This window comes from Rhinopithecus roxellana, chromosome 17 (assembly GCF_007565055.1).
Source record: "Rhinopithecus roxellana isolate Shanxi Qingling chromosome 17, ASM756505v1, whole genome shotgun sequence".
In the NCBI taxonomy this organism is placed as follows: domain Eukaryota; kingdom Metazoa; phylum Chordata; class Mammalia; order Primates; family Cercopithecidae; genus Rhinopithecus; species Rhinopithecus roxellana.
Window position 1 is genome coordinate 69,422,568 of NC_044565.1, and position 21,108 is coordinate 69,443,675.

At 46.9% G+C, this 21,108-nt stretch overlaps 1 protein-coding gene across 8 annotated transcripts in view; it reads right to left on the reverse strand.

Annotated features, from left to right (window-relative positions):
* The window catches only part of IFT172 (intraflagellar transport 172), a 43,600-nt gene that overhangs the window by 1,489 nt on the left and 21,003 nt on the right, over positions 1-21,108 (reverse strand). For 2 of the 8 annotated variants that reach the window (XM_010371215.2, XM_030920918.1), the window contains 29 exons: positions 18,573-18,709; positions 18,238-18,345; positions 15,906-15,990; positions 15,510-15,602; positions 14,590-14,667; positions 14,100-14,348; positions 13,846-13,924; positions 13,513-13,633; positions 13,182-13,326; positions 12,272-12,361; positions 11,618-11,715; positions 11,332-11,467; positions 11,130-11,246; positions 10,000-10,142; positions 8,378-8,471; positions 8,165-8,229; positions 7,793-7,973; positions 7,441-7,550; positions 7,193-7,322; positions 3,768-3,866; positions 3,461-3,570; positions 3,269-3,332; positions 3,064-3,150; positions 2,685-2,801; positions 1,922-2,032; positions 1,610-1,729; positions 639-734; positions 361-420; positions 177-275 (listed from right to left, as the gene is read on the reverse strand). In XM_010371215.2, the coding sequence (XP_010369517.1) occupies positions 177-275; positions 361-420; positions 639-734; positions 1,610-1,729; positions 1,922-2,032; positions 2,685-2,801; positions 3,064-3,150; positions 3,269-3,332; positions 3,461-3,570; positions 3,768-3,866; positions 7,193-7,322; positions 7,441-7,550; positions 7,793-7,973; positions 8,165-8,229; positions 8,378-8,471; positions 10,000-10,142; positions 11,130-11,246; positions 11,332-11,467; positions 11,618-11,715; positions 12,272-12,361; positions 13,182-13,326; positions 13,513-13,633; positions 13,846-13,924; positions 14,100-14,348; positions 14,590-14,667; positions 15,510-15,602; positions 15,906-15,990; positions 18,238-18,345; positions 18,573-18,709 (3,222 nt within the window). Of the gene's footprint in view, positions 1-176; positions 276-360; positions 421-638; positions 735-1,609; positions 1,807-1,921; positions 2,033-2,539; positions 2,629-2,684; positions 2,802-3,063; positions 3,151-3,268; positions 3,333-3,460; positions 3,571-3,767; positions 3,867-7,192; positions 7,323-7,440; positions 7,551-7,792; positions 7,974-8,164; positions 8,230-8,377; positions 8,472-9,999; positions 10,143-11,129; positions 11,247-11,331; positions 11,468-11,617; positions 11,716-12,271; positions 12,362-13,181; positions 13,327-13,512; positions 13,634-13,845; positions 13,925-14,099; positions 14,349-14,589; positions 14,668-15,509; positions 15,603-15,905; positions 15,991-18,237; positions 18,346-18,572; positions 18,710-21,108 lie in introns of those variants that run through there. The other 6 variants (XM_010371218.2, XM_010371217.2, XM_010371216.2 and 3 more) reach the window with 6 other exon arrangements.

Here is a 21,108-nt window from a genome sequence, read left to right on the forward strand (position 1 = left end):
AAATCTTCCTTGGATTGGGGGATAGTCACAGCTTTTTCTTTCTACTTTGCTTCTACTTTCAGTGAAAGAGTAGTGAGGGCTGAGGTCCTTCCAAAGATGGTAGCACAAAGATGTTCTCCCTCCTCAAGGCACTTACACTGGTGAGGCCTTCCCATTTTCCAACCCTGTGCCCTTACCGGTACATGCTGCTTGGCTGGGAGTGGCACCTCAAAGGGAATGTCTGTATCCTGAAAATCAGAGTGGTCAAGGCCATCCAGCGTCCCCTCCTCGATTGCCTGCAGTAGAGTGGGCAACCATGAGCTAGGCACAGCTTGCGACCGGCAAAAACCCCCACCCTCGGGGCACAGCTTCCCTACGCACGTCGGTCAGGTCCAAAAAGCGATTGAGGAAGATCAATGCCATGTTCTCCCAGCCAACTGCCTGCAGCAGAGAAGAGTTGCAAATGGGAGTGAACAAGCTGGGTTTGAATGCTACTTCTCTGGGATCCAGGGAGAAAAATCCAGGAAGATATAGGAGGACTACATCTTCTGTAACATCAGCCCTACACTCAGCTTTCCTCTACCAGAGCAGAAAGGATATTCTATTTTCCAACTTTTGACTTCCTCCCATCTGCCCCACCCTTCCTTGTCCCAGCTCACCTTGGCAGCAATGCCTGCTTCATAGAAGGCTTTGTCTACAGGTAGTAGCTGGGTGTGACGCAAGAGTGAAACAGAAAGTCTGGCAGCCACAGTTTCCTGGGATTAAAGTCAAAGCATTATGAATATGGCACTAAAGTGACTGAGCTACCAGACCAATGATCCTGTAAGGCAGCCACAGAACTAAAAAACAACAATTATTATTAAACTGCTCTGGATCTCAAGCTGTTCTGGTCTTAGGTTTTTTTTTTTTTTTTTTTCTTTCCTTTTTTCTTTTCTCTGAACAGACCTGGGCCTAAGTTCAATTCTTTTTTTTTTTTCTGAGACAGTGTCTCACTCTGTCACCCAGGCTGGAGTGCAGTGGTGCCATCTCAGCTCATTGCAACCTCTGCCTCCCGGATTCAAGCAATTCTCGTGCCTCAGCCTCCTGAGTAGCTACGACTACAAGCACACACTAGCACACCTGGCTAACTTTTATATTTTTAGTAGAGATGGAGTTTCACCACGTTGGCCGGACTGGTCTCGAACTCCTGGCCACAAGTGATCCACCTGCCTCGGCCTCCCAAAGTGCTGGGATTACAGGGGTGAGCCACCGTGCCCGGCCACCTAGATTATTTCTAAGGTTCTTTCCACTTGTAGAATTCTATTGTCCAAATACATTAAATAAATATACAGTGAACAGTCACAAATAAGCCCCAAATATGTGTACATTATAAGAGGTGAATAAATAAATCATGGGATTTGGATGTTTAAACATAATGAGGCTGAGGCTGTGTGGGCACAGAGCCCTAAGAAGGTCAGAAGAAGAAAACCTCAGCAAGGGCTAAAGATTTGTTTAGACAGAAGAGAAGCTGAAAGAGGTGGGGAGATTCCAGAGCCCAAGCTGAAGAATCCAGAATGTGAATCAATTCAGCTTTATACATCTGCGGATGAGCCCTTCTGACTGAGTGCTCCTCTGCCCTCCTACATCTCACCAGCTGTTTGACACTCTGGGCCGCAGAGCGCGTGGCATAGTAATGAGCGACCAGCAGCATCGTCTTGAACTCCTCATGGGCTGGAGAGTTTGCCTCGCTGGACTTCACCAGGTTTTCACACTAGAGGAGGGAGACAGCACAGCCTGGCTCAGGGGTCAGAGGACTGCCAGGGCCATAGAGTGGTCTCCGATGGCCACCTGGCAGAGGAAGGTAAAATACATCTGAGAATAAAGGTTTATGTGCATGAAAGAAGAGATGAGGACAAGGACAGACAGAGCAGCCCCTTCACTCCCGTCAACCCAACTTCCTCACCAGGTTGAAGAGGACATCTCGAAGATCAGCCCAGCTATGATAGGCCTCGGCACAGTTGGTTCCAGGAGAGCTCACCATGTCAGTGAAGATCCTTTTGTAGATATTGAAGTTCTAGAGGTAGAGGGGAGAAGGGCATCTGAGAAGGGCACAGCTAGAAGAGAAAGTCAGTGGGAGTGGGGCCAAAGGGAGGAGAAACAGGCTCTGTGTTTAGAAATGGGTGTGTGTGTGCAAGAGCCGGGAGACAGTGGCAGATGATTAAGTGCTGATTATTTTTAATGAAATGAATTATTTTTAAGTGCTGATTATTTTTGATGAAAAGAGGAAGAAATAACTTTCTTAGCTGGTGCTGTGTGAGTGTGGGCAACTGTACAAATGTAAATGCAGAGTCACAACATTAATGGGCTGTGACTCTCGGATCAGGCAGCAGTGTTCATTCTCTGGAGGAAGTCAGTAAAGGCCCTAGAGGTATGTGCAGGATTCAGTTCTGAAAGACAGGTGCCTGTGTATTTGCTAACAGCATGGGGAGCTCCAGGGGTGTTTCTTCAAACAGAAGTTGGAAGTTTCTGCAAACTTCTCCCCATGCTCTTAGCAAATACACAGCCTCCAGGGAGGCTGTACCTTTCTGGAGATGCGTTGGGGGCTCTGGGCATGATGTTCTCTAAGGATAGAATCCTCTGAGAAGATAGTTCCTGAGAAGATAGGTGGTTCTAGAAGAGAAAGAGTTTTCTTGTGGAAACATTCAATCCAAGGAGAAGGCTGGTACCTGTGGGTTAGCAGGGGCTCCGTGCTGTACATATAGGACCAATGCCTGGGCAGAGTTACCCTCCCGGATCAAGTGAGTTGCATACAAAGCCACATACTTGTGCAGAATCTTGTAGTTCTGTACAGGGGTGGAGGAAAAGCATGCGTGAAGTTGGGATCAGCAAGACCAAGCAGTGAGGTGACTTGAGGCCATGTATTTGTTGAGGAGACAAAGGGCATATGCAAACCTCTGACCCCAGTTTAAGATTGAGCTTATCTGATGCCCATTAGAAATCTTTGGGCTTTGGGTTTTTGTGGAGGTAGGAGAGATGCAGCTTTGAAGCAGGTGGGGAATCAAGTGAAAATGTAAAGAAAAACTGGGAATGGGAAGACAGCAGTACCTGCTTGGTAGCTGTTTCAATACACTTGTCCCACTGGCCCTGCTCCACATACAGGTCCAAAGCAGCTATCACATCCACACCCACCAGCTGGGTCAACGGAAGACAGAGTTACAAGAGAAAAGAGATGACATGAGGGAAAGAAGAGGGAGAGAATCTTGTGAGTCTCTCCCTGCATTCTGCCTCCTGCTAACTCTGCAAGTCTCACCGAGTCCACTTTGCCCTGGTTCTTGAGGAACTCTTTATAATGCTGGTCCACATAGTCTTCGTACCTGTGAAGATATTCAGAGAGCTCCATCTTCATATTCCAGAATACCAACCCTCCCCATAAGACTTTCTCCCAGTCTTTACAAAAGGAAGTAAAAGAGAATTTCCTGGTAAGAAGGGGTTACAAGCTTACCTGGGATCTAACTCCTTAGCTACACGCTTAGCCTTGTTCCACTCCTCACCCTCGATGAAAGCATCGATTGCTTCCTTGACAAGGTCCAGATTCAGATACAGCTCTGCAGCCTGCACAATGGGAAATCAGCATGGAGACTTTCTCCTCGCTCCTAGTCTTCCCGCTGTGAGCTCTCCCATCTGTTTCCTCAGGACTGCAAGCCTTGCCCACCAGGAGGCCCACTTCATACACCTTCCTGGGTGTAGATGTCACCCTTGCACCCATCTCTGTGCAATCTGTTTCTGTTCCATCCCAGCACCCTGCTTACTGCACTGTGCTTTCCAATTCCAATCAGCTGGGGTCCTACAGCCAGAACGACCTCCATACTACGTTGGGGAGGCAGAAACTTGATGGAGAGTTCGGCTGCCTGAGTGGTTGAAGAGAAGATGGAAATGGGTAGGAGAGACAAATACCGCTGAGTCCTCAGCCTGATCCATTTCATACATTTTTCTCCTCCAGATGCCAACTTTTTCTCTTACTCTCTCCTTCAACCTTGTACCCTCCTGGGCAGAGCCTGGCCCACGGTCCATTAAATCCTTTAATTAGCCATCAGTGGACCTATCTTTCCTCTCAGTTCATTAACTCTTTCAGACACTTCCTGTGCTGCCTGAGGTCACTGCATTTGAACCTTCTACCTTTGACAAAATCATTTTCAAGGTCTTTGTCATAAGTAAAATCTTCGTAGCAGAGTACAAGAGAAAGGACTCCTAAAATGAGGAGTCCAGGGCATTCTGTAACTATTTGTGTTGGGCTTTTATGAGCTTTGGTTTCTTCATTCGTACACACTGGATTTTGAAGACTTAGTATAAAAAAAGAATGGAAAACATCTAAATAATGTGTGTGAGTACATGTTGAAATGGTAGTATTTTATTTAATTTTTTTGAGACAGAGTCTTGCTGTGTCACCTAGGCTGGAGTGAAGTGGCACAATCTCAGCTCACTGCAACCTCTGCCTCCCAGGTTCAAGCAATTCTCTTGCCTCAGCCTCCTGAGTAGCTCGGATTACAGGGCCCCCCGCCCCCACCGCCACCATGCCCAGCTAAGTTTTGTATTTTTGGTAGAGACGGGGTTTTACCATGTTGGCCAGGCTGGTCTCAAACTCCTGACCTCAAGTGATCTGCCTGCCTTTGCCTCCCAAAGTTCTGGGATTACAGGCATGAACCACTGTGCCCAGACGAAATGGTGGTATTTTAGATATACTGTGTTAAACAAAATATATTACAATGATTTTCACGTTTCTTTTTACTCTTTTTAAATGTGGCTACTAGAAAATTTAAATGACATGTATGGCTTACATTTGTGGACTGCATTATATTTCTAGTGCCAGTGCTGGTACAGATGATCTTGATGATACCTTTCAACACTTAAAACTCAGAAATTCCACAAAAGCAGGTGTTCTATGAGAGCACACTGTTTCCATTAGGACGCTGACATCTTCACCAGATTTCAATTTCCACACAATCCAATTTAGCTGTAGTTTATGCTAATCCCCTCTGGTCTTTCCCTCACCTGTTCTTGCCTCCCTTTCTTACTGCCAAGCCCTTCAAAGCTTAATCTGCCCTGTCCGCATCAGGAAGCCATCTTCTGACTAATCTGAAGGTACAGTCATGCCGGGCTCCCGAGTTACACATATCAGATACTCAATACTGCCAATTAAAATCTGCTAGAACCTCAAAACCAGTCATCAGCCCCTCTTTCTACTTCTCTCCCTCTAACTTCTAGGGGTTATTCAATTATAAGACCTCAAAAGGCCGGGCACAGTGGCTCACGCCTGTAATCCCAACACTTCGGGAGGCCGAGGAGGGTGGATCACGAGGTCAGGAGATTGAGACCATCCTGGCTAACACAGTGAAACCCCGTCTCTACTAAAAGAAACACAACAAAATCAGCTGGGTGTGGTGGCAGGCACCTGTAGTCCCAGCTACTCAGGAGGCTGTGGCAGGAGTATGGTGTGAACCTGGGAGGCGGAGCTTGCAGTGAGCTGAGATCACACCATTGCACTACAGCCTGGGCGACAGAGCAAGACTCCGTCTCAAAAAACAAGCAAACAAACAGAAACTCAAAACCTAAGGGAAATTTTGCAGGGCCATCACCATACGAACATGTCATTTAGATGGCCAATTTCACCCTCTTCATGACCCCCACCCACCAGATTTCACTGTATCTAAGGTGCACTTAAACTACATGTGCATCCACCAACATGGCACATGTATACATATGTAACAAACCTGCATGTTGTGCACATGTACCCTAGAACTTAAAGTATAAAAAACTATATGTGCATCCCAATTTTAAAGATATTAAAATATAATTATATATATATGCCACTGTTAACTTTATGTATCAATTTGACTGGGCTACAGGGTATCCAGGTATTTGGTCAGACATTATTCTGGGTGTTTCTGTAAGTGTTTTTGGATGAGGTTAACATTTAAATTGGTAGACTGAGTAAAGCAAATTGCCCTCTCTACTGTAGATAAACCTCATCTAATCATTTCAAGGCGTGAACAGAACATAAAGCCTGGCTCCTTCCCAAGTTAGAGAGAATTCTTCCTGTTTGACTGCCTTTAAACTGGGACACTGGCTTCTTCCTGCCTTCAGATTTGAACTCAAACATCAGCTCTTCCTGGGACTCAAGCTTGCTGGCCTTCAAACAGGAACTACACCATCAGTTCTCCTGGATTTTCAGTTTGCCAGTTCACCTGCAGATCTTGGGCCTTGTCTATCTCCATAACTGCATGAGCCACTTCCTTTTAATAAATCTCTTTATATACATGTACACACATATACCTACAGTCATGCATTGTCTAATGATGGGTATGTTCTGAGAAATGTGTCCTTAGGGGATTTCATCGTTATGTAAACATCACAGCACAAACCTAGATGGTATAGTCTACTATACACCAAGGTAGAGGTTGCATAGAACTTATTGCTCCTAGGCTACAAACCTGTACAGCACATTTCTGTACTGACTACTGTAGGCAACCATAACACAATGGTAAGTATTTGTATACTGAACCTATCTAAGGCCAGGCATGGGATCATCTCAAGTGATCCACCCACCCCGGCTTCCAAAGTGCTACAATTATAGGGGTGAGCCACCACGCCCACCCATGTGGTCTACTGTTGACTAAAACGCTGTTATATGGCATATGACTGTATATATCCTGTTGGTTTCTCCAACACAGTATGTCTTATTATGTGTGACACATACTGGCCTGGCTTAATTTGCTGGAGGCTTCTTTTCAGGAAATGTTGGGTGGGGGAGACCGAGCCCAAGCTTTTTTCATGTTCCCTGTCTGGCCAGTTCCTGTGCATGGAGTTGCCCTTCCAGCTCCTATCCAAGTCCTCCCTCCTTCTTCACAGAGGCTTCCTGACCCCTCTAGCCCACAGAGATCTCACTGTTCTCTGAATTCTACTTTAAATCATGCACTTTAGTCTTTACTCAGATATGATATTGAGCCATGTGTTGGTCTAACTCCCCTAACTTTTGGCTGTCAGGGTCTGTCTTATATCCGCTTTTACAGCCTTCAGAGGTTCTGGCTCTATCATCCAGCAGGCACTCCACAGATTCCTGCTACCTGACTGAAAAGAAAAAGACACAAGAGGAAAGAGCTGCAGATGTGAGAAGTGGAGCTGAGTGTGAATAGAGGCCTAGGGAGAAGGAACACCAGAAAGGGCCTGCTGCCCTCACCTTCATCCAGCACTTCTCTGCCAGTCCACTGTTCCCAGAGTCTCGCACTTTGAGGTAGCAGTCCACAGCATGGCTGTACTCTCCAGCCTGCTCCCAGTGTCGAGCTTGTTCCACGAGTCCCTCCACACCCCTGTGGAGATGAGAACGCTGGGACTTGGCATGGGGGTGGGGAGCAGTGTGCTCTATCCTGTGCACGCCTCATGACCCTCCCAGCCCTGCCAATGCTGCCTGGACCTCTGGCCTCATACCTGGCCCCCTTCTTAGTAGCTTCCCGCTCATACTCTTCCTGCAGAGCTTCCAGCTGGCTGGGCACATAGTCCTTGCAGATCCGCAGAGCGTCACTCCATAATCCAGCCTCCTGCTCAGATTTCCAGGTATCAAGAGGGCAGAGGCAGGCATGACACTTCCCACTGCCACACAGGTGCTCTGGCCCACAGACTCCTGGGTCCTTGGACCTCTCTTCTCCTTCCTCTTTCCTGTCTTTCCCACTCCCCAATACTAACCTCCCTGATCTTTCTTCATACCAGGGGTCAGTGTGGCTCTCTGTGGGCTCTCAGAACCTCTTCCCCTCCCCTCATGGCCCTGCATCCAGTGCCCCACCTTATAATAATTGAGGGCCAGGCCTGGTCTCTGGGCCCGGAGCAGCAGCCCTTCTGCTTTCTGAAAGTCCTTCTCCTCCAAGGCCCCCCGGGCCTGTCCCACAAGCACCTCGGCGACACTGTCAGGGTCGTGGGCCTCAGCCACACGCTGAGCTGCCTCCCAATCCTGGTTATGGACAAACCTGCCTCCAGATGGGGACAGAGGAGAGACTGAGTATAGGACTGAGGCCCCAGTAGTGGGAGACAAACAGCCATGTCACTGAGGGGTGTAACACTGATTTGTTCTAGGTTTGAGTGAAGGTCAAGATAATCATGAAAGATCCTAGGACTGTGACTGGGGAAACAGGATTAAGGAATATATGGGGTAACTCACATGAGGACTGCTTCCTTGGGTTTACCAGCTCTGATGAATTCAGCTTCAGCCTCTTCGAATTTCCCCTACAGGGAGAGCAAGTCAGCTGTGCATGGTGAGAAGGAGACTGGCATCACAGGCAGGCATGAGCCTGGAGGTATGCACACCCAGGAGCAGTGCACTAGGGGATGGAGTAAGAGGGCTCTGCGGTCAGGGTCCAAGTCACACCCATACCTCATCCTCCAGGAACATAGCGTATTTGAGATGAACCTCAGGGGTTTTGTGCTTGAGGGCCAGCCGAGAGAGTTCAAACGCAAATTCAAAGGAGCTGAAACAGAAAGTGCAGATAAGGTTTTCTTACTTCATGCTTCCATTCAAAAAAGGAACAAGACAAAACAGAAAGGACAGAGTTGAGGGGAGAAAAAGTGACAGATTTAAGGATAACGGATATGAAGTGACAGAAAAGCATAGAGAGATAAAAAGGAAGACAGGCAGGCAGCCCTGTGAAGACCACGTCACTGTCAGTGTGGATCAAGAGATGTCTGGAAAAGCCTATGCCTTCCCTGAGGCCAGCTGCTCCTGAGGAAGGAGTTTGGGCCTGCAAAGGGGAAGGGAGGAGTGAGCCTCGCAGCCCTACGCTGACAGGGCTAGGAGGGCTCCTGGTGCTCACCACCTCCTCCTGAGCTCCAGCTACATTAGCAGATATATAGTCTCTCCAAAAAATGAGCAAGACCACCCTCAGCATCAGACTTCATGATTGGCATTGATAACAGTAGCTTAAGAAAAGTTCACTTTGCTCTTTCAGCTACCTTTCCGTGCCGCCACAATGGTGTGCATGAATGTCCTGGCTGATGCGCTCAAGAGCATCAATAACTCCGGAAAGAGAGGCAAACGCCAGGTCCTTATTAGGCTGTGCTCCAGAGTCATCGTCTGGTTTCTAATTGTGATGCTGAAGTATGGTAAATTGGTGATATTGAAATCATTAATGATCACAGCTAGGAAAACTGCTGTGAACCTCACAGTCAGGCTAAACAAGTGCAGAGTGATCAGCCCCAGATTTGACGTGCAACTCAGAGATCTACAAAAATGGCAGAATAATCTGCTCCCATCCTGCCAGTTTGGTTTTATTGTACTGACAACCTCAGCTGGCATCATGGACCATGAAGAAGCAAGACAGCACATACGAGGGAAAACCCTGGGATTCTTTTTCTAGAGATGTAATACATATTTACAAATAAAATGCCTCATGGACTCTGGTGCTTCCAAAAAAAAAAGTTCGGCCGGGTGCAGTGGCTCACGCCTGTAATCTCAGCAATTTGGGAGGCCAAGGTGGGCGGATCACAAGGTCAAGAGATCAAGACCATCCTGGCAAACATGGTGAAACCCCATCCCTACTAAAAATACAAAAATTAGCTGAGCGTGGTGGCGCGTGCCTGTAGTCCCAGCTACTTGGGAGGCTGAGGCAGGAGAATCATTTGAACCAGGAGGTGGAGGTTGCAGTGAGTCAATATCGTGCCACTGCACTCCAGCCTGGGCAGCAGAGCGAGACCCTGACTCAAAAAAAAAAAAAAAAAAGTTCACTCTGCATTTGACAGAATCACACTTCCATTACCCAGGAGTAAGCTATTGGTTTAGTACAGTCTGCAGTCCTAGCTTTACAATGTTTCCTCTCCACCCTTCTTAGAACAGCCAAAGGTTAAACACTGTTCTGAGTCCCTAGGGAATAGGAGCAGTTAATTTATTCATGCCACTCTATCATGTCCTTCCAAGGATCTTTCAGTTATACATCATTTTCTTTCTCTAGATAGTGGCTCTGCCTGCGATGGGGCCCGTGGAGAGAAAGCTTGGGGCCTCACCGATTGTCCGCAGCGTGGTCAACAGCAGCTTCCAGGAGTCCCAGTTTGTTAAGCAGTCTAACTGCAGCCTCTCCTCCCAGGCTCTTTGCCCACAGATAGGCCACGTGTTTCTGGGCATTAGCTCCTCCTTGAGTCCTGGCCACCTGTAAAGCAAAGTCACTCAATAGTCCTTCAATACAGAGCTGCTCCCTTCTTATCTCTGACTTCGGCTTTGACAAGGATCCAATAACTATTCTAAATTGAAGAGGAAGAGGCTGGGCGCGATGGCTCATACCTATAAGCCCAGCATTTTGGGAGGCCGAGGCAGGAGGATCACTTGAGGTCAGGAGTTCGAGACCAGCCTGGCCAACATAGTGAAACCCTATCTCTACTAAAAATATAAAAATTAGCTGGGCGCGGTAGTGAGTGCCTGTAATCCCAGCTACTCGGGAGGCTGAGGCAGAAAAATTGCTTGAACCCAAGAGGTGGAGGTTCCAGTAAGCCAAGACTGTGCCACCACACTTCAGCCTGGGTGACAGAGCAAGACTCTGTCTCAAAAAATAAAATAAAATAAAAAGTTAACAGGAAAAGGGCTAAATTTCAGGGTTTCTTAACTTAGGTTGAAGTACTTAGGGTCCAAGGATAGGCTTCACCTGGTCCACAGACCCTTAAAATTTTAAGTGAAATTTTCTGTATACAGATGTGGACATGGTTCTGGCAAGAGAGACTCTGATCTTCACTACATTTTCAAAGATGCTCTGACCAACTGTGAATTAGTCACTTAAAGTGGAAAAGAAGGGCTGGGCATGGTGGCTCATAGCTGTAATCCCAACACTTTGGGAGGCCAAGGCAGGTGGATAGCTTGAGCCCAGGAGTTCAAGACTGGCTTGGGCAACATGGTGAAAACCTGTCTCTACAAAAAAATTAAAAAATTAGCCAGCCGTGGTGGTGCACACCTGTAGTCCCAGCTACTCAGGAGGTTGAGGTGGGAGGATCGATTGCTTAAGCCCAGGAGGTCAAGGCTGCAGTGAGCCGTAATTGCACCACTGCACTCCAGCCTGGGTGACAGAGTGAGACCCTTTCTGAAAACAAAGGAAAAAACATGGGAAAGAAGGATGGATGTATCTCTCAGCATGGCCTGAACTCCTTACCCGGTAGGCCTCTTCCCAAAGCCCACTGGCCCGGTACATGTTCACTGTTGCCTTCCATTCCTGGGCCTTGAGGTAGTGGTACTCGGCCTCCTGTAGACGGCCTTCAGCCTCCAGCTCCTGCAGGAAGGTGAGTCAGGATGGAGAGATGGGGAGATGGAGCCTGGTTGGGGAAGAGATAGGTAGAGCCAGGAGAAGGGCTCACCTTGCCCAGATGTAGGTGTGTGTCACTGAGGAGATCTGGATGGTGCTTCCCTACCAAACGGATCACATCATCATACAACTTGTGCTTTTTGTACATGATGATGGCAAGATCAGGCTCTTCTACTGTCACATATAGCCTGGGGAAGGGAGATACATCTGGGGCCTCCTAGACCCGATTCCTGCTGTCACTGCCTTCTGGGCAGAAGGTACACATCCTCAGGCCCCATCCCTCCTCCCAGCCTTGAAATCTCATCTCCCACTACACCTCCTCTGAGGCCACGGCTCACCTTTCAGCTTCACGGTACTTGCCCTGCTTCTCCATTTCCTGGGCCTGAGTGATGTATAGCACTGACACATCTTCTGGTCTCATGCATTTCATCGCCAGCTGTGGAGGCACAGAGGCAGGGCAGCCTCAGGTCCAATTCCCCAGGGAAGCAGGGCTTCAAGGAAACCTGCTTGTTCAGAAGCTCTGAACTCTCCCAACAATCACAGGAGTTTGGTTATTGCCACTCTACTAGTGAGGTCGGGGAATTCCAAGTCCATAAGAAGCAGAGGAAGAACTATATTCCGCTAAGGTGGGAGGGTCTGCGATGCCTTGTGCTGGGGCATACACTCCCATTACCGCTGTAACCACTGGGCTCTGAAGTGTAGGGGTGAGAACAAAGACATCAATGTGACCAGAGGCGTCAGGAGTGGTAGTTCAGACTCCCCAGCTCCCAAGCCCATCTGCTCCTTCAGAATGATAGATAGGTCTGGAAACAAGGGCCTCTCTTCATCCCTTCCTTTCCCTATGGCTAGGGATCAAAGTGGCTCAGACTGTTTTCTGGTACTCTTTGTCAGCTTTCAGGGAGTCAAGCGAAGAGGAGAAACAGAGACTGAGGAATGAGGCCACACTTCCACTAACGCAGAGTTCTCTTACAGTGAACTCCATTCATCCCTACCTTGTGGGCTTGTTCCCAACGGCCAGCCTGGGTATACATGTCTATAGCATCTTTTGTCCGGTCTCCCTTAGTATAGAGCTCCTCAGCAATCTGTAGTTGATGGGAGGTAGATACAAAAGGTCAGAGCAACAGACTTAAAGCACCTTGAACCCTCAAAGAACAAACCTCGGCTGGGAATGGTGGAGAGCCTGCAATACAACCTTGTAATGATAGAGAAGAAACAATGAGTATCGGTGTCTCGTATATTCTACCATTTAAACAGAAAGACCAGCCCCAAGCAGTATGAGGACAATACAGTGGAATTCAAAAGGGCCTCACATTTCTGCAATGCAAAGCAATTTTATATTGTAACTATGTTAGTGTTATTCACGAAGAATCACTCATGCTGGCTGGGACAGAGCTAGAGACTCACTTTTTTTTTTTTTTTTTTGAGACGGAGTCTCGCTCTGTCGCCCAGGCTGGAGTGTAGTGGCTGGATCTCAGCTCACTGCAAGCTCCGCCTCCCGGGTTTACGCCATTCTCCTGCCTCAGCCTCCCGAGTAGCTGGGACTACAGGCGCTCACCACCTTGCCCGGCTAATTTTTTGTATTCTTTAGTAGAGACGGGGTTTCACCGGGTTAGCCAGGATGGTCTTGATCTCCTGACCTCGTGATCCGCCCGTCTCGGCCTCCCAAAGTGCTGGGATTACAGGCTTGAGCCACCGAGCCCGGCGAGACTCACTTTATGTATCTGGGGTAAAGGGAGGTATCAGTGTCACACTGGAATGAAATTGGGAAAGTAAACTGTTGTGATGCTGTTTGGGGCCCAGAAAGAAGGATCTGGTGAGCTTGCCTCCACTTCCTGTTTTGGGTTCTCTCATTGTTATCCTCTACTGCATCGCCTCGTGCTGCGAAAAGGGACTCTTCCTCACCTCATACTCCTGCAGGGATGCATAGTGTTGGGCCACAAGAGGATAGTATTTGGACGCGGTGTTCTGGTCCTGTAGATCTAATATATAAATTGCCTTCTTCCACTGGCGGGCACCCAGGGCGGCCTCGATTGCCTTAATGGAGCACCTGGCAAAGTTGAGAAAGATATAAATATGTGGGATGAAAGATGAAGATGAATGGAGGTAAAAGGACCCCTTAAGCACACACCAACCTACATTTTGAGACACCTTCTTTTAAGCCTTGGTGTCCTTACTTGCTCCACTGCCCCTCACTTCACACCTAAATCTCCTTTACATTCCCATACTCCCATACCTGGCTTCGATGTAGTGATTAATGGCTGCATCAAGCTGCTTCTGCTGTACCAGGTGGTCCCCCCATGCCTCCTCTAGTTTCACCACTTCCACTGGGAAGGCCAATCGAGCCAGCTCTACCGCTGCCAGGGAGAGAAAAGGTGCTCAGCCCAGATTTCCAGGGATGGGCCTCAGGAAAAAGGTAGGACAGGGAGATGAAGCATGGAGAATGGGTAAGAAGGGGAGGAATGGAGAACTGGAGCCAGGCAACCTGAACACACACACCAAGGGGTGCCGGGGAATCAGAGGGGCAAGAGTCCACAACAGTAAAGGATGGCTCATAGGTGGCTAGTACCTTTCATGAATGCGTTGCCTTTACGGTAGCACTCCAGGGCCTTCTGTGGATTGTGAATCTTCTCAAAGAGATCACCTGCCTGTTAACACATAGCACATTACTATGATACCCCTACAACACAAAGAACTAAGTATTAGCTCCAAAAACAAGGGAACACCAGCAGTCAGGAAGTGCTCTGCACCCCAAGACTCCTCTGGGTGAGGGAAGGGTTCTGAGCTCTGGACATAAAGGCTAGGAAAAGGAAGCCAGCATACCCTTTCGTAGAGTTCCCCCTTGATAAGAGCCGCAGTGATGTCTTCTACCAGCTCTGTGTTGGCTAGCAGTTCCTCTCGGGTCAGCACCAGCCGAGCAGCTTTGGCAGGGAGCCCAGCTTTGAGGTAGAGGCTGATGGCTGCTAGCCCATCCCCTTGGCTCTCCTGTAGTTCACCTGCTCGCTCCTCCTGCTGTGTGTCCATAAGCCACTGGTAGTAACTACGGCGTAGCTTCTCTAGGGCTGGGTGCCCCTGGACACACACAGAGGAGAACTAGAAGTCACATCCCCCTTCCTACCCTTCTGCCTCCCATGCTTCTCCAATCCCTCTATAACAAGGGGAATGCTCCTGGGTCAGTAGTATCCTAACTCCTCGCCACGTCAAGTCCAAGCCCCAACCCTGTTCTGGTTTCTATGGCCTCCTTGACAAAAGAAGGTTTTTGAAATTGGCAGAACCAAATTCTCAACAACCGTGGAGAAGACAAAACAGGTACCTTGGCTTCAGCCACAGCGATACACTCTTCCCAACGGTGTAGCTCCTGGTACATGCCCATGGCCTCCTCCACAGCATTCTAGGGGAAACAGGCAGAGCGGAGAGGGATGCCAGAAAGACATGAGGATCAGAAAGCCACAAGCTCTCCTCAGCCTGGCTATGATGCCAGCACATGAGGACCAAAAGCCTTACCTTTTAACTACTACACCAGCAGAAATATTGGGAAACTAAAAGAAGCTTAAGCTTCAGGCCTCCTTATTTGCACAGGCCCTTTCTAAGGCAACTGTTCTTTTTTTTGAGACGGAGTCTCACTCTGTTGCTGAGGCTGAAGTGCAGTGGTGCGATCTCGGCTCACTGCAACCTCCGCTTCCTTGGCTCAAGCGATTCTCCTGCCTCAGCCTCCCAAGTAGCTGGGATTACAGGCATGCGCCACCATGCCTGGCTAATTTTTTGTATTTTTAGTAGAGATGGGGTTTCACTATGTTGGCCAGTCTGGTCTTGAGCTCATGACCTCATGTGATCTACCTGCCTCAGCCTCCCAAAGTGCTGGGATTGCTGGCGTGAGCCACCACACCCGACCTAAGGCAAATGTTCTTAAAGAGAGCTCCTCCAATTGTATAAGCTTCCGGCCCACAAAACCTGGATCTACCCCTATGCATAAGAACTGCAAAGACAGGCTCTAGACTAGAGGGGAGGTAGTAGACTGCATATGAAAGAAAGTAGTAATCAAAGTCCAAATAAGGAAGTTTGTCTAGAAAAGTAAGCACTAACACAAGAGGAGGAAATTAAGGAAGGGGTGAAACTAACTATATAAACCTCTTTGAAAGTTTTCACCAAGCCTTTGGAAGCCTAGCTCACCAGCACGCTTTCCTCCCTTGAGTTTGCATCCCCTCTTCCATCCTGTCTCTCTTTTCCTATTACCTGTTCCAAAAAGATCATTTCGGCCAGTTTGTAGTTCTTTTCCAGCATGGCTAGACGTGCTCGGACCTGATAAAAGTCTGTTCCTTCTCCGCCCTGTGGGGGAAAAAGGAGGTTCTGGTTTTTCTGTAGGTGCTGCTGTTCTGTCTGTGAGGGCTGAATTTGGAAGGCCAGAAGGATGGAGAAAACAAAAGACTTGGGAAGGTAAAACATTTCATGGAGCTTAAAGGTTTGAGGTTTAGCAAAAGCAATTCTGAAATGGTCTGACTTGAGGGTAGAGGTAGGGTGGGCAGAGTAAAGGAAACTAGGGATGGCTGGAAAGCTAGAAATCATGGGGCTGAATACTAAGAGAAATCAGCTTGGGAGACAGACAGAATGAATCAGGAGCATAATACTTGCATATTCCCGGGACACTCGATCTGCAATCTCATTGGTCTCATGCAGGAATCGAGCTTTTGCTACTTGGCCCAAAGCACAAAAGCACCTATGGCATGGAAGCAATGACATTGATAGTAATATTATTATAGAATCATCATTAATTCACTGGTTCAGCAAATACAAATTGATGTGCATCTATGATGTGCCAGGCAATGTGCTTGTCACTAGAGACATACAGAGACTGAGGAAGATGAGGGCTTTGCTCTCCGAGAACTTCCATTCTGGTGGAGACAAATAATTAGTAAAATTGGAGATAATAAAAAATAAAATAATGTAATATTATAGATCAAGCTTGTTCAACCCATGGCCCAAGATGGCTTTGAATGTGGCCCAACACAAATTCATAAACTTTCTTAAAACATTATGAGATTTGTGATTTTTTTTTTTTTTAAGCTCATCAGCTATCATTAGTGTTAGTATATTTTATGTGTGGCCCAAGATAATAATTCTTCCAATGTGGCTCAGGGAAGCCAAAAGATTGGACACCCCTGTTATAGATAGTGACTGAAGGGGCCACTTAACTTGGTAGCTGGAGAAGGTCTCTCTGATGAATTGACATTTGAGCTGAGACCTGAATACAAGAAAAAGCCAGTCATGGCAGGATGGGGAAAAGTCATTCCTGGAGAGGGAACAGCTAGTGTAAAGGCCTATAGCAGGTGTGAGCTTGGCACGCTCACAGAACCAGAAGGATGCCAGTGTGGTTGGAGACTAATGGCCAAGTAGGAGACTGGCATGAGAAAAAAGCAGAGGTCAGAAAAATAAAAAAATAAAATAAAAAGAAAGAAGCAGAGGTCAAAAAACTTCAGGGGTAAGGCCATGCAAGGAGTTTGGGTTTTATGGTAAGTAAAACAGTAAGCTAATGGAAGGTTCCAGTCGTGAAAATGAGACAATCTATGTTTAAAAAATGACCTCAGCTGCTCTGGGATGAATAGATGGTAGGGGTACAAGAAATAGTATCAGTGAGACTAACTAAGAGGCTGTGCAATACTGCAGGTGGGAGATGGCAGTGGTCTGCACGAGGATGGAGACATCAGGATGTGTTTTGAAGACAGAGTCGTTAGGACTTGCTGATAATCTACATGTGGGAAGTGTGGACAAAATGGGATCAAGGATGATTTCTAGCCAAAATGGCAGCAGGTGACATTTACTGAGCATTTTGCACAGATTCTCTCATCACTCCTTCACTACCAATATCCTTACCATCTTCTTTATCATCATATGAGGCAAATACTATTATTATCCCTAGTCTACATGGAGAAAATCAAGAAGCCAAGGTTTGGGAAGGTCAAATAACCTCTCTACGGTTATAGAAGTTGGTAATTGGAACCAAGATTTGAACTAAAGGAGTCTGGAGTCCCAAGTTTGTCCTGTGAACTACACTCCTATACCAAACCTGGATTATACACATATGCATGGATTGAAGGGTAAGAATAGTAAAAAAATGTTAAGGGGAACCTAGTTACAAGAAGGGGCAGTAAAAATAATAACAGACATACTCTTGTTCACTTTTTTTTTTTTTTCGAGATACGGTCTCGCTCGTCAGCCAGGCTGGAGTGCAGTTGCATGATCTCAGCTCACTGCAACCTTTGCCTCCCAGGTTCGAGTGATTCCTGTGCCTCAGCCTCCTGAATAGCTGGGACCACAGGTGCGCACCACCATGCCCGGCTAATTTTTGTATTTTTAGTAGAGCTGGGGTTTCGCCATGTTGGCCAGGCTGCTCTCAAACTCCTGGCTTCAAGTGATCTGCCTGCCTCACCCTCCCAAAGTGCTAGGATTATAGGCATGAGCCACTGTGCCCAGCCAAGACACACTTTTTTTTTTTTAAGACGGAGTCTTGCTCTGTCACCCAGGCTGGAGTGCAGTGGCGCCATCTCAGCTCACTGCAACCTCTGCCTCCTGGGTTCAAGCAATTCTCCTGCCTCAGCTTCCTCAGTAGCTGGGATTACAGGTGCCCGCCAATACGCCTGGCTAATTTTTGTATTTTTAGTAGAGATGGGGTTTCACCATGTTGGCCAGGCTGGTCTCAACTCCTGACCTTGTGATTTGCCTGCCTCGGCCTCCCAAAGTGCTGGGATTACAGGCGTGAGCCACCACACCCGGTCAAGGCATACTCTTATAATCTAGGATGGGAGAGTGTTTGGAATATTGTACTGCAGAACGGCTCTATGTTATTTGCTGGCAGTGAGAAGGTAGGGAGTACCTTAACACTGGATTGGAGCAGCCCACAGAGAAAATACTCATGTGGTCATCCCTCCTAGCTACCTGGCACCTCTGTTCTACACGTCTACCTCACCTCTCTGCAATGTGTAGTTGCCTTGCCTCTAGTGCCAGTTTACTCAAGGTTTTCCACATTGCCTCTGTTTCTGGGGTCATTTCCAGAGTCTCTAAGAAGTCTGTTGCCCTGGAAAGGGAAGGAAGCAACGCATAATGAATAAGGAACGGGCTAGGAAGATACAGCAGAAGACTGGTGATGGGGCAAGGGGAGGGGGAAGAGCCATCTTTGTCTCATCGCCTCCCAGGATCACTGGATCCTTATCAGTGCTGGCCAGTTTTACACCCCACCCCAGGTCCTCCCCTCTCAGAACCAGACTCTCCCACCACCTCCCAGGTTATTGGCCAGCCTCTCACCGGATGTAGTTGCCATCATCAATGGCTGTTCCAAACTCGATGAGGCCCTCATCCAGTGTGTAGGCAACAGTAGTCACACCTTCCATCACCATCACTTCGGTCTTTCCCCCGCCCCGCTCCAGACCTATAATATCACCCTGTAAAAGTTCACCCCACCCCAATTTCAGATTAGTTTCCACTGAATCAATTGTAGAAAAGACCCACCCTCATCCAACCCAATCAGTGGTCAAGAGAGTCACAGCAGCCCTGATTTTCCTAACATTTTAGTTTCTCTCAAGCATAAAAAAATACTTCATTTATAGCAATATCCTTGGGTTAAAGTATACTCCTAACTATGACAGCGCCAACTCCTGGAGGTACAAAGTGTGGCATTCACTTCTGCTTCCAGCAGTACCATAAGAGTAGATATTCTTAAGGGTTCTCTCGTTAAAATATGACTTGAACCTGGAACATACTTTTTAATGCATTGCTTAGGCTTACTTGAAGAAATCACTTTTAATGCATTGCTTTACTTACTTGAAGATTTTCCTACCCATATCCTACCCTTCTCTCTCAAAAAAAGACAGACAGAAAGAAAAAGGTCAATAAGCTAAAATCCTGAGCAAGAAGAGAAGGAAAGTGAGCAAACGGAAAAGGTACAGTTGTCCTGAAAGCAAATGCAATGTCAGGAGAATAAACCTTAGGCCCTCCAGCAGGATGGGGAGGCTGAATTTGAAAATCCTTAATTAAACCTGGGATCCACTCTTTAGTAAAGGGAACAAAATAAATGGTTACAGATCATTAATATGTCTGATTCCTGCAGAAACAAGACCGAATCATCACTGGAGGAAAACATATCCATTTTAGGCCCTCAGGATTCCAAAAGAATACATTCAAAGCAACATGAGCTCACAATAAAAAAACAAAAAAAACAAAAAAAAAAACAAGGAAACCAACCACTATGAAACAGTAAATAATAACTACAAACAACAGTTTTAGACCTTCAAGAATTTCAGATATTAAAATATCTGGGTGTGGTTGCATGTGCCTGTAGTCCCAGCTATTCAGGAGGCTGAGGTGAGAGGATCACTTGAGCCTGGGAGTTTGCGCACGCAGTGCGCCGTGATCATGCCACTGCACAGCCTGGGTGACAAAGTGAGACCCTGTTTTTTGTTTTGTTTTGTTTTTGTTTTTAAGCCCAGTTATGGAATATAAAATGATTATTTATGAAGCACCTAAATACCTTAAAAGATGAAATGAAAAATTAAGCAAGGAATAAGAAATTATCAATATGACCAGGCAGACTAGAGAAATAATCAAATAAAACTTAAAGAAATATTTAATGTTTGAAGTAAAAAACTCAATGTATAGTTTAAATAGCAGATTAGACAATGATTAGTAGCAGATTAGCAAACTAATGAATCGAAACAGATCTAAAGAAATTATCCAGAGGCCAGATGCAGTGGCTCATGCCTGTAATCTCAGCACTTTCGGAGGCTGAGGCGGAAGGACTGCTTGAGACCAGGAGTCTGAGACCAGCCTGGGAAACACAATGAGAACTTGTCTTTACAGAAAATTGAAAAAAAACAAAAACAAAAACAAAACAAAAAACCTGGGCATGGAGCATGGATCAGGAAGAAAGAAACTATGAAAGATAAATTAAAAATGCAAAACAAGAAATCTAACATTTGCCTAACTAGAGTTCTGATGAAGAGACTAGAGGATGGTTGAGAAGAAGCAATGTTCGAAGAGATAATAACTAAGAAACTTCCAAGAGTGATGAAAATACGTGTATTCATAAATACAAGAAACACGATCTATACTAAACAGGATAAATTTTAAAAATTTATGGCTGGGTGCAGTGGCTCATGCTTATAATCCCAGCACTTTGTGGGGCTAAGGCAGGTGGATCACAAGGTCAGGAGACTGAGACCACCCTGGCCAACACGGTGAAACTCCATCTCTACTAAAAATACAAAAGATTAGCCAGGTGTGGTGGCACACGCCTATAGTCCCAGCTACTTAGGAGGCTGAGGCAGGAGAATCGCTTGAACCCGGGAGGTAGAGGTTGCAGTAAACCAAGATCGTGCCACTGCACTCCAGCCTGGGTGACAAAGACTCCGTCTCAAAAAAAAAAAAAAAAAAAAAAAAAAAATCTAGACACATTGTAGTGAAACTTCAAAACACCTAAGAAAAAGAGAAGATTTTTTTTTTCTGAGACAGTCTCACTCTGTCGTTCAGGCTAGAGAGCAGTGGTACAATCTCGGTTCACTGCAACCTTTGCCTCCCAGGTTCAAGCGATTCTCACGCCTCGCCTCTCAAGTAGGCAGGATTACAGGAAAGCGCCACCATGCCCGGCTAATTTTTATTCTTTTTAGTAGAGATGGGGTTTCGTCACATTGGCCAGGTTGGTCTTGAACTCCTGGCCTCAAGTGATCTGCCTATCTCAGCCTCCCAAAGTGCTAGAATTACAGGCGTGAGCCACTGTGCCCAGCCCTAAAAAAGAAGACTTTAAAAGAAACCAAAGAGAGGCCAGGCACAGTGGATCATGCCTGTA